Source organism: Dermacentor andersoni, chromosome 4 (assembly GCF_023375885.2).
Source record: "Dermacentor andersoni chromosome 4, qqDerAnde1_hic_scaffold, whole genome shotgun sequence".
NCBI classification, from domain to species: domain Eukaryota; kingdom Metazoa; phylum Arthropoda; class Arachnida; order Ixodida; family Ixodidae; genus Dermacentor; species Dermacentor andersoni.
In genome coordinates this window covers 33,415,854-33,428,626 of record NC_092817.1, presented here as the reverse complement: position 1 = coordinate 33,428,626, position 12,773 = coordinate 33,415,854, and the positions used below count along the sequence as shown (strand labels likewise).

At 47.5% G+C, this 12,773-nt stretch overlaps 2 protein-coding genes and 1 non-coding gene across 3 annotated transcripts in view; 1 reads left to right on the top strand and 2 right to left on the bottom strand.

Annotated features, from left to right (window-relative positions):
• The window catches only part of LOC126536903 (uncharacterized), a 35,699-nt gene that overhangs the window by 3,818 nt on the left and 19,108 nt on the right, over nucleotides 1–12,773 (bottom strand). The gene's annotated exons all lie outside the window — the stretch shown is intronic.
• LOC126536638 (uncharacterized) lies at nucleotides 6,416–9,385 on the top strand. The gene is made up of 2 exons (XM_050183669.2): nucleotides 6,416–6,709; nucleotides 8,855–9,385. The coding sequence occupies exons 1-2, from the start codon at nucleotides 6,527–6,529 to the stop codon at nucleotides 9,131–9,133; spliced, it is 462 nt and encodes a 153-aa protein (XP_050039626.1). The 5' UTR covers nucleotides 6,416–6,526; the 3' UTR covers nucleotides 9,134–9,385.
• Nucleotides 8,183–8,255, bottom strand: TRNAA-CGC (transfer RNA alanine (anticodon CGC)). Its single transcript has one exon. It is a non-coding gene; the product is annotated as a tRNA-Ala (tRNA).

Below are 12,773 nucleotides of genomic sequence, written 5' to 3'. Positions count from 1 at the left end.
AATAAAAAGCTACAACGCGTACTTCAGGCCCTCGCCGAACTAAGAGCACAGTACCTTTTTGCTAGAACCTTCTACTCCCCCTTGCCAGCTATAGATGCGCGCGATGCATAGGTCGAAGATATCATTATGCGAAAATGTGATAATCTGAGATAACTGCGACGCAGCAATGTTTCTGTGAATAGGGATGACAAAAGGTATTTATTTATTTATTTATTTATTTATTTATTTATTTACTTATTTATTTTACCCTCAAGGATTCACCCTATTGTAAAGGGCAACTCGCTACTGGAACCTCGCATTCGAATCGCCGCAATGACTTCGGAATCTCTCTGGCGTTAGTCACCGGTCGTATTCAGCCCTCGAAGGGCGTCAACGCCTCGGACTAACGCATGTAGTAAATTGTCTCATACATGAGGTGATGCAGGCGGGACACATTAAGGCATGCGTTGACATTGTGCCTGAACACCGCCTCTTTCTCTTTAGTGCCAGGCAACGATGCAACAGCGGAACGGCATGCGGAACAATCAGCCTGCTTGGCGGGTTATGTCTGCGTTTATCATAAGCACGAACCTTATCTTTTTCCTGACAATACCTTGAGTATGTCCTACTCAGACCTTTACTGAGTGTCTGTTTCATAGCGGGGAACAGTGTTTGGCCTCCGGTGCCTTTGAACCGCAAAACATCATCAGACGAGCGCACATACCAAACCGCTTTTATCTTACATAACGGTTTCTCTTGTGCAAGGATTGAACGTTGTTAGTTCCACAAGAAAACACGCAAGATAAAGACAAGGATACAAGCATATATATATATATATATATATATATATATATATATAAGAAAAGCAAAAGAAACATAACACTGTCCAAATTCAGAACAAGTTAGTGAATTGGCCTTGGTCTACAACTTCAGATTCAGGTAACGTTGACAGACTCACGAGAAAACGCGCCATCGGTAACAACAGACCATCACTCCTATTGCACTGTTACATATTAGACATGTACAAAAGGTCCTGCTTGTAGGTCTAATGTAGGTAAGAGTCTATGCTGCAGTTGTTTGAAAAACTTCTGCAAGTAAATGTTTTTTTGGCACACAAACTCTGTCGGGCTGCGAAAGTTTCCAGCGCTGTATCACTGTTTAAAAGCTCAGCGATATAGTCAGTACTGCTAGCACGATCACTCATTATGTAAAAGTTGCCCATCAAAGTTGACCTCGAAAAAAAACCGAGCTTCTCAGGTGCAGCCAATTGAGCAACGTTCTGCGGCAAAGGTGTGACCCCCTCACAAAGCAAGAAGACTCTTCCCTTGCTGGGTTACCTTCTCCCCTTTCATTCTAATCAACTCTGTCATTCCTCTAATTTATGATTAGCCCTGGGTTTCGTTACACCTTTAACTACAACGCACTGCATGCATCGCAGTGCCGTAATTTCATCGCGAACAGGCATTGCTTGCAACACCAGTCTGTGACGAGAGTGTGTCGGTGTGACACTGAATCCTCTATTAGACCGCTGTCGCAAGTCTAGTTCATTCATAGCTCCCGAAATATGGCTCTCAGAGACAAGCCCATCGGCAGGTGCCTTACGACTATTTAAATAATGAATCACATGGCAGGAAACTCACTGTCAGAGAGGAGTTCCGGCGTCACAAACAACGAAAAGAAAATTTTCATTAGCGACAACGCGCTAGTTCTAGTACTCAGCTTCAAAGGCAGCGCGCACAAGGAAATGTTCATCTGTTTGTCCACCTGTTGGACGATTAGAACAAAAAAAAACGAAGTTTATAAAGGAGGAGGAGGCTTTCATTGTGTCCGTTTCTGCCGTGCACAAGTGTGTTTTTTTTTTTTTTTCTCGACGAGCCAAACGGTTACAATGTGACACAGCAGCAAAAGTATAGGAGTTCGCGAAATGGAATCAAGAGGAAACAGTGCACTACAGCGAGAGACGACGAGATGAAGGGCGGAACGCGCAGTGAGTGGATTCCACGAAATGGAATCCAGAGAGGAGACCAAGTCGAGCGTCATCTTTCCTGGCTAAGGTGGGTGTTGCAGCTGGCTACTTGCGGCCCGAAAGTGACCCCACTGCCCTCTCAAGCACTTTGAGCAGCCAAGGTTGCCCAAGGACAGCACATATCCAGGAACAGTTAGTGCCCTGACAAAGAGCACAGACAGAAAGTAGGAGAGAGGGAGGTGGGGAGGGTGGTGCGGCGACTATGAAAGGGCGGACCTCCGAGCAGAGAAGGAGGGAAATGGTAGCGGGTCGGTCCAGCAGAGGTCTTGCCGCCCATGCGTCCCCTCTGGAATAATGCATCTGGGCCGCACCCTTACGAAATATTTGAGGAAGCCTGCATGTTTGATGGACCAAGTTGGAATAACGTCATTCGACACCGCCACCTGAACAAAGCCAAGTCGTCGAGCAGGGCCATGAGCACTTTGTTTCCGGCGCGCCTGGTGCTCTCTGGGCTGACAACTTTGTCGTGACTTTGCTATACTTTCAGCACGACACGGCAAGATTTTCCCCGTTGGTCGGTAGCGCATTTATACTTGTTTTCATAACAAAGGTCAACAGAAACTATTACGTACTGCGGGCTGATTCGCACAAGAATTACATTCTTTGAGTTGTCACTGCTTCAAAACTCTTACCTGTGCCACTTGCAGTCAGTAATCACCAAGTCGCGTGTTGTACAACTTTCAAGGAAACACTTCGGAAGCTGCCTTTTACGACGCTTCGCATAACGATTTGCGTACGTTCCAACGGCGACCACCGGCGTATCTTTTACGTTCGGAGCTCGCGCTCAAAAGCTGCGCGCGGACTAAAACGCCAACCTTTTTAACGTGTCATTTATTCACCCATTAATTTCGACGATGCGCATTGTTATCGCGATTAACGCTCACGCCATACAACGTTCGTCTCAGTTACTAAAAGGGAGTAGAAAACATTCGCAGGTGTTAACCATGTTCGTCCTAGCAAGTATAAACGCGATAGAACACTCGAATTGTTTTCCTCTTGCGTCAATAAACAAGACACCTTGCGTCATGGGAGCAAATTTTTCGACTTTAGCAACACAATGTCCGCCCAGCTGTACCATCTCTTCGCCCCCCTTGGTGAAGAACTCACGACTCTTAGCCCTGAAACCAACTCCATAAATATGCGTGTGCATTACAGCGTTCGCACTGGTGAAGCGAAGTGTTGCTACGCCAGTGGACATATATACGTCCACAATCTGCCTCCCGTCACTGATAGCGTGTTTCTCGCGTCGACACCAGCGAACTCAATCTGACCGTCCTGTAGGGCGAACGCGAACTAACTTCCCAATCCCGCACTGGGTGCTCACACCTGCTTTTTCGTTCTGTTAGGATCAGTAAAGCCGCGGCAATTTCCCAGAGTCACGAGACGCCTTCACATCACGCCCCCGTTAACAATGAACTACGCTTCCTGGCACGGCGGGCGTGTATGCGGTGAAGCGCGGCCCACTCCTTTCGCACTTTGATGAATGAGACGGTGCGCTGGGTACACAAGGTGACGGTTTTATCCCACACTGTTCTATTGTAAACAGGCGATACAAATTTGATTGTAGACCTAGGAAAACGGGTGTATGACCGACAGAAAAAAAATAATGTGAGTGGGGAACAGGGAGGCCGTCGAGATCTAAGCGCTCGTGAAAAGGCAACGTGTTTGCCCACCTGGTTGCCTCATTGGTCAAACAATTCGTCTGACAGATCAATCACGAAGGCACACCTCGAATGATGGGCGCAATCAGGCGTTCATATTTCGCCTTACATAGGCATTAGGCGATGCGGAAGCGCCATCTGCGTCAGCGTTTTGACCAGCCCTCTACTCCTCTCCCTTTTTCCCCAACCCTCCCCGTCGCATTCCTGCTCCAAAACTAACGGCGACTTCGTTTATTTTACACTTCTCTCACTTTAGTCAGTTCTCTAACACGGCGCCTCGGGCACCTTGTGTAGTGTCTTTTTCCCTTCGAACCTTCTTCCATCGCGATTTGAAATTCATTATTCGAGTAGAAAAGACGAGCTAGCTCCCGTAATTTTACCACAGCGCAGGCCGCACGTGCAATAACGAGTCGCAGCCAAGCCGAAGCCGCGAAGGAATTTGAACAGTCCCCGACTCGAACAGACATTCCATTACTGCCACGCTCCAGATGCAAAGAAGGGAGCACGAGCGCAGGGATATATTAAGGAGAATTCATTGAAAATAATTCAATAACACGTCCACCACTGCGTGTGGAATTCTCCGACAAGTTTAACTGAACGCCCATCCCTCCCTGTTTGCCCTGTTTAAGAATTTTAAGCAGACCTTTTCGTTCCTGTTTTTCTTTTTTTTTCCGTGTAAAATGCACTTCGAAACTCTTACGCAGTGCTCCAAACGATGGGAAAGTAGTTCTGGTCGCTTTTGTTTCGTTTCAACTTCTATTTAATTCCAATCTTTTTCAATAACAAATGGCCGCAAAGTTCCGTGGTTCCCAAACCTTCTGTAGTACTGGTCACACGAAAGAAAAAAAAAAGAAGCAGAAGAGAGAGAGCGAGAGAGAGAGACAGATAGTTGTGGACGTGCGGGAATAAAGTCGAGGAGAAAGACGAAGCTGAGTCAGATGCCGATTCGCAAGCCAGTGGGCTACCACGCCATCCGGCAGCCGCGAAGAGACGCGCTCGTCAGAGTGAAACACGTCTGGGGCTCGGGAGCCCTGTCGAGAAATCGAATAAAGTCCTTTTAAAGCCCGCCGAGACTCCGCGGAGTCTCAGCGGGAGCAGAACGGCTGCATCTAATCGAGTCGCCCGCGATTCCCCCGAGTCTCATTGGATTACCCGAACCTTAAGGGTCGTTAAAGTTTAATACCGCCACTCTTGCAACGCCAATTCGAGCGGCCGACTACGATGACGGCGAGAGTCCCGGGACGTGTTTCCGCGCGTGTGTAGCTGTCTCTCTCTCTCTTTCTGGCTTTTATCGCTAGTTGCGAGCGAGAGTCGCTATTAATTCAGCAAAAAGGTGGGCGTCCAAAACGGGAAAGCTAGACTATATAGCGCGATTATTCGCTGTCACAAAAGACGCACTGGCCCGATGATCATCGCTCGGGATAAGTCGCCGAAGTGCGTTCTAAGCCTCAGGGCCACTCGGCCAGTTGTCAATATTTGAGAGGCGGCGTTGAGGGCTCATTCGTTACGCCTACGCCGAATCGCCTACGTCGGCTGCAACGTAGCCCATGCAGTCAAGAAAGATAGGCGTGCGTTCATGCGTATATGTCGGAATGCGGATGGCGTTGCAAATGTGCATACCGTTGGCGTGACATTCAATACCGACAAAAGCAGTGAGTATCGTACAAAGAGTGCAACACATCAGGCGACGTCACTCAGTGCCGGCTGCTTGCATAGGCACGGCGTCTATTGAGTTCAACGTTTAATCAGATCTGCCACTGAAGTTGTCAGCGGCACTCTGCACCTTTTCTGACCACAATCCTGCCTCCACTCCATCTCAACTCCGACGTGACTAAATTGTTTGTTTGTTTGTTTGTTTGTTCTTCCTCTCCTATTTCTATTGGCTTACGCTCCTTCTTTCTTTATCCGACCTTCTGACTCCCCAAAAAGTATCGCCCTATCTAATAGATTGCGACAGTCGCTCACAAGCTCCAGTCAAATGTAGGTACTCTAGGAATACTGTGCTGGAGCTCTTTGGCCACGCCTGGCCCTTGCGCCATTAGAGGACATGCATTATCATCACCCCTCTAATTACAGTGAGGTCTTTATTTGAACAGTGAGGCAGACCGAGGTAAACTTAAGAGACGCCTGTCAACGCTGTTGCATTAAACTACACGTGACCAGAATGGCGGACTATGACACTGACGGGTACCTCAATCATCCGTCGAGCAGTACGCGCGAAGGCTTCCGGTGCAATTATTTTCCTTGACTTAACATCCCCAATTATACTTACCCTCGAGGCTACGGCTCTGGGCTTCAGTCACAGAAGTATAGGCCTTGACATGTGTGATTTCATTTGTAACATAAGAGGATTGTCTCACTGTTATAACATTTAAATGTTTGTTTTCTTTTTCATCTTACTGTGAAATTCTGATGCAAATGCTAAGTTTATATGGTCCATAATCAAAAGCTAGTTTTGTTTCTATCCCTGAATTTTCAACCTCCTCTTTCTTTCGATTATTTTTCTTGGCTGTTTTTCTTGTGGAATACAGGACAGAAAACAGGCTTCTTATTCCTTATTCCTAAGTAAATATTAAGGCAGGAAATGATAATATATGGGTTTAGTATTCCTATTATTATGCTACTACCGTTTGCCCACCCTCTCTCCATCGTTCTAGCGGGCCACTTCTTCTTCAATCTTCCACTGTGCGTATGCGCCAACGTCTGGAATCGCCATCGCCATCGTTTTCCGCGCACATCCGGCCCGGCAGATGCTGGTCCACTAAGAGACGGCGCCAGCGAGCCAGCTTCCCACCAAAGTCGTGCAGCCGTGCTTCGTGCAGCAGCAGCCGGCGGCTGTAGCAACAGCAAAGGGCGAGCCATGTCTCGTCCCGCGCCGCCCGACTGCGAGAGGCTCTTGCACGCCTATGTGGACTCTGGCGAGCTTCACCGCATCGAGATCTGCTACAACGAGCACTTGCACCACGGGCACATGCTGCCGTCCGTGCAGTACGACTACGGTCGCTGCCTCGTCTTCAGCCGCTTCCCGGCAGACATCATCAAGGTGCACGCGGCTTCCGTATACTCTTTCCACCTAGGCTATGCAGGGTCGGCAGATACCGCCAGCGTGTCCGGGTCTGAATGAATCCGAATGAATCGGTGTGGTATTAGCCTAAATCCGTATGAGCCGAAATGAGTTTCGATAGACGAGTCAGACGCTAAGTGAGATCACGCGAGTACAAGTGTGCGCGAGCGTGTAAACAGAGCGAGTCCCAACTTAAGAGCATTAGTCGTGAGTGAAACTGAGTTAGTTTTCTTCGTGTCGTCGATGTATGTCCAAACAAGACACAATTTCACGGGATAATGGAGGCTTGAAGTGATCCACCGTGGTAGGAGAAGCAATGTCGCTGGAGCCAATGTTTCCGTAACGGGAACTGTCTCCGTCAGGGCAGCAGCTATGCAGGCTGTTTCTTTTTAGCTTCACCAATTGACGCGACAACGTTAAGGACCCCATGTCGCAGAAAATCCGGCGTCGGCGTCCCGCGTCCCGCGCTGACAGTCTTTTCACGAATAACCAGTCCGAACCACGCATACCCAACCACTCTTCTCTCACCGAAGTTGTCGATACCTTGTCTTTGATTCTTTACAGTTACTCCTCGGAATTTTGAGATTGACAGCCCACAACAAATGTCATGAAAAAGAAAAAAGAAAAGCACCGACAGCGCATACCTTTTATGTTAGATCTTCGCAGACTGAAATATCAGAAGCGCGAAACAATAACAGGAGATCGGCCCACGTAAGAGGCCGCGTTCCTACCAGAACACTTTCTTTCGTACAAAGCGCTCGCCGCCGGTGTTTTCCGGTAAGAATTACGGTTACGTAAGCTGCAGTTGCCGGGAAACATGAGAAGCAGTCAGGGATCTTTGAATGCTATACCGCTCTACTTTTAAAGACGAAGCTTAAGCATCCTCAAAATTTTTAACCATTGCCCATGGCACACAGCACAATTCCAACCATTGATCTATATTACTCGATGAGGTACGTGGCCATTACTTGTACGAAAAATCGAAATATTGTATTGAATAATTAATGTAATTCCACTAATTCACTTTTTGAATTAATGACTTAACGCCACATATTTCAATCTACGAATTATAGCAGCCGAGTTCACAGGGCGTATCCACTTGGAGCGAATTCTCTGGACAGCACCAGTTCCGAGATATTAATTTTCAGTGTCCGACGACATGCATTCGCGTTTCAGTTACTTCTTTAAGAAGCCATTGTTTTATGCATTGAAGCACACATATGCAAGAAAGAGACGACGAACTTTTTGGAAGTAAGGCATAGTTACTTGACGCTTTCATGTCAGAGTACAGTCAATATATATATATATATATATATATATATATATATATACTAATAAAAGAAACCAACAAACAATGACACCAAGGACAACATAGGGGAAATTGCTTGTGCTTAATAAATGACATGAACAAATGATAAAGTAATGGAAATTAAAGTGGATGAAAAAACAACCTGCCGCAGGTGGGAACCGAACCCACAACCTTCGCCTTGCGCGCGCGATGCTCTACCAACTGAGCTACCGCGGCGCTGTTTCCCCATCCACTTTCTTGGGTATATATACATATATATATATATATATAAGTACAACCTCACGGTGGTCTGCTCCAGAGCTCCGTCAGTTGCATGAAGAGGCAGGGCGTGTAAGGAGTGAGTTACTGAACACAGTGCAATAGAGTGAACGCGGTTTAAATCAAATCATGGATCTGGAACTTCAAAGAGATGCAACGTCATGATTGCGCATTTCTCTCACATTTATCGTTACATTGCCATTGAATGTTCTTTCTTTATGTTTTTCTTGCTTGTTTTGACCACCTTGGCGCTTTCCGGATGTGTTATAAAGTTTGACAATTAGGCTCGCGTACCATAGACCGATAGTTTCTTGAAAAATTGAGCGCTGCGTTCCCCTTGGTGCATTTTTTTCTGAGCAAACTGAGTGATAAAGAAGCTACCGCGGAAACGCCGCTGCTTAAGATGTCCGATGTGAAGCTGCGGCCTCATTGTCCGGCGTCTGTACACGCAGTCATCAGATCATTCGTGACAGATGTTCACTTCAGCGTTGCTGGTGCGGGCTGTCAGTTGTAGACATCGCTACTGAACACTGCCGTGCCACCCCGGCGCCTCGCAGGGCATCGTGCTCATGGAGCAGCTGATTCAGCTCGAGTACCGACCCGTCGACTCCTGCTACATGACGGCCCTGGCGCACACGAAGCTTGGCAACTACAACACGGCGCTGCAGTTCGCCAAGATGATGCTGGTGAAGGACCCGCGCAACATCCAGGGTGTCGAGCTACAGGAACTGATCCACCGCAAAGTGCTGCGCGAGTACCTGTTCCAAGTGGCCGTCGTCGGCGGCGTGGTGATCATGATCGGCGTGCTGATCTCCATGGTCATGGCACGGCGCTGACACGGCACTCCGACACGAGCCTACGCGGGGTCTCGACGGACGCTGCAGCCACCCGTTTTCTTGCAGGCTGTCCACGGCGAATCTTAACGTTCAGCTCAGCGGCTGAAGCTCAGCGAGTCCGTTTCGAGGCGGGGGCTGGTTTTTGCGCGAACGTGGAGCGAGCTTGTTCGCTAGCGCGAGCTTTCTATAGATCTCCATGCCACCCACAACGAGAATCGTTTACAAACATGACGCCAACGTTGCCAATGAGTATCCATGAATTTTCCCTGTATGTTCCGCTTAGCTTTATCCCGTTCTGTCTTCTGTCGGACCTTGCTCGACGGCAAGAAAAAAAAAATCTGCGTGTCAAACCTGGATGTATGGCAAGTGAAACAAGACCAAAAAAATGTGTAGCGAGCCATGTCTTCAGGCTGCTATTGCAAAATGTCCTTGTCAGCTTCCTCACCGCAAATGCAGCCTTGCCTCTCGAAATGATAGCTAATGTGAAATTGGGAAAATCGGGAAAAGGATTGCGGAATCAATAAGCGAAGGCTCAGAAGGCGGGACCTGAGTTAAGAACTAAATTGTAGGTTTATTTTGCTACTTCGGGAATGATTCAGGACGGTGGTCGCTGAGAGGACCCAATTTTTTTATGCCTTATTGGATTTGGCCAGAACTGAAGTTCCCAAACGATTAACAAGATATTCTCCGCAGTACGATGACCCCTTGCTTACCGCCAGCACCGGCAGAAAGCTAGCAGTCATTCGACAAACAGCCTGTTGCGGATTCGCCGTTACCGCACTTTGTAAACTGCCCTATAGGCCTTCTTTATTCCAGTGAAAAGGGTGAAAAGAAAACCGTGGCAGTCGTTGCAAACATATCGCACAAGGTTTCCATGTGACCACAGCCACTTGCGTCGTCATTTGGGGCAGTTCGTGAATGAGAACGATCATAACTTCTTGCGCTAGCGTCATTCCTTCCGCATAGCGCAAGCAAACTGTTCAATAAACATTGCGCCAGGCGACAATTCTTGGAAAAGGTCAGCAAATTTTGAGAAGTTCGTGTCTTCCGCATCCAAATGTTACAAAATTGCAATATTAAACTCAAAGGCGTCATTGTCTGATAGCATTTATAGCCCCTAAATACAAGGGTATCCTTCCCGATAACGCAAAAGTGTTAACTTATGCTGTACATAAAGTGACGCTGCTCTGGCAAAATACTACTACTCCCGACTGCAGTGACATGTCAAGTTTCTGGTTAGATGGAACGGTGTTCGCGCCGCGGAGCTCTATGTCACAGCTATATTGCGTTACACATCACGATGATTGCCAACTATGTCAACGAAACTGTTGCCAGTACCTCTTGCGCAAGGGGTCACATCACATTGTGTGCCAAGTTTCGTTTCTTTTCGGGACACGACAAGGCATTTACGCTTGTGCTACGCGGTGCTTAGCAGCAAAACGCACGCACTGTCGTTATACTGTTTTTTTTTTTTAGAACATCATTATATAGTCATAAATTGGCTAAACCAAGCTGCTTTAGGCGGATATTCAAGTAGGCTTTAAATCTGAGGCCAGTTATGCGTTTTTACTAATATTCTATTCTCCCGCGCCCTGTGATGTGCTCAACTTTGTAGGAGCCCATACGACCGCCTCCTCTCCCCCTCCTCCTTGCCCCCCCTCTGAATTTTATACGTGTCTGGGACTTGTCTTTGACTAGGCGAGTACTTTAACCCCGAAAAGCAGCCAGGCATAAGAAACTTGGATCCTGATAACAAAAGACCTCTCGTGTCGAAATCTGGACACTATATTCAAGCTTTATCCAACGTTCTACCGCTGTACGAAAAACTTGAACACGTTGTGGAATGGTGAACATTATCGGCCTATTAACGCAACAAGATTGTGATGCTAGGCCCATTTTTGGTGCAGTTAGCCACGTAAACGACAAATTACAACTGCGAGCGATCCTCCTGGAATTACACACAAAAAAAAAGGCAGAGTAATATATTCAAAAGCAGTTTGCCGCCCGTAATCGGAACAACAAAGAATTATGCTGCCTTCATTGTCTCTGACAACTGACGGTTCCCGCTGTGTAACTTAATCGACACTGCCTGCTCATATTTCGTTTTGAAAGGGTCAAAAAAAGAAAGAAAGGGCTTTACAATGGGTCCGAAAAAGATCTTGCTTGTGTTATCATGCCACAAAGCTTTCTCGTTTCTTTGTTGCTATATTATTTTATTTTTTGTCAGGTCATTGTACATAGTTCGTTCGCTGATCGGTCTCTCGCTAAAATTAGAAGCTTCTATTCAAAGCAAAATTCAAGCAAACTTCACGGCATTCACATTTTTCCTCTTTCACAGAAGCGCTGCTTTGGTCCCGGTCTTTATTTTAACCGAAGTTCTTGTTTGTCTCTGCTCTTTGCTGAATAGAAAGAAAAACATCTCATTAAGAACTGACAACCTGCCTCGCCAGAAACTGTTAAAGGTTGCAGAGGTTAAGAGAGAGAAATATTTTAGGCCACCTCTTTCCTTGTATTGTCTTATTCGTTCCTTTGCTTCGACCACCCCACATTACCTCATGCTGCGCATAAAAGCAGGTTGCCTGAGCGTATTTGGTCACTCGGGCGGCAACATTTCCAATAGCGCCTCAATTCGCACTTCAGACCCCGGAGTCGCCGAGCAAGTCGCCATCGCCCTCGCCCTGCTAGACGGTCGTGGGTCCGAAATTTATAGTGATTCCAAAACGGCAGTTAGGGCTTTTCAAAAGGGTTGCATCGCCAAGGAAGCTGTTCGTCTTCTTAGCGGCTCGAGTCCACATGCTCTCACAAACCATTCAATTCACTGGTTTCCCGCTCACGTAGGATCGGTCGAGGGTGCTCCCCCGAACCTCAATGAGTCTGCCCACGAGGCTGCGCGTGACCTCACCGACCGCGCTTCCTCTATAAGGAGCACTGACTCCCCTCCTCTCTACGGTCACAGGGACGCTCCCGCTACTCACAATGAGATTATTAAATATTTCTACATGTCCAGAAGGGTCTTTCCACCCCCTCACCCCAAGTTGAATAGGGCGCAAGCCGTTTCACTTAGGCTCCTACAGACCAGCACATATCCGTGTCTGTCCGCTCTCCACGAGGCTTACCCCGACGTGTATCGCGACGACGCCTGCCCGTCCTGCGGCCAGACCTCCACTCTACCTCACATGCTCTGGGAATGCGGGTCGACATACCCCAAGTTCATCAAGGAGGAGTGGGACTCGCTTTTGCGTAGCCCCGCTCTAGAAAAGCAAATCCGGGCCGTCCGGCGTGCCCGCGACCGGGCCGGTGGGCTAGACCTGCCGGTCCCGACGTGGGACTAGCCGGGTGCGCGACGAGTTCGCGTCCTCGCCGGACCTACAATAAAGTTTATTCACTCACTCACTCACAAAGAAATGACCGATACGACAATATATATATATATATATATATATATATATATATATATATATATATATATATATATATATATATATATATATACATCGCGAGCAGAACCATTGTGCTGCAGCGCTGTGGATATTCCCAGAGTTTCTTACAATTACGAGAAGGAACACTGGCGCTGCGATCGATGAAAGGCAGTACATTAGTTTTTTTCTGATTTTCATGATTGGGGCTTCAGCCGTTCTTG

Bases quoted from the DNA above. Each gene is read 5' to 3' on its own strand.
- LOC126536638 (XM_050183669.2), top strand. From the start codon at position 6,527: ATGTCTCGTCCCGCGCCGCCCGACTGCGAGAGGCTCTTGCACGCCTAT. The intron at 6,710-8,854 runs GTGCACGCGGCT...GGCGCCTCGCAG, and splicing joins TCCCGGCAGACATCATCAAG to GGCATCGTGCTCATGGAGCA.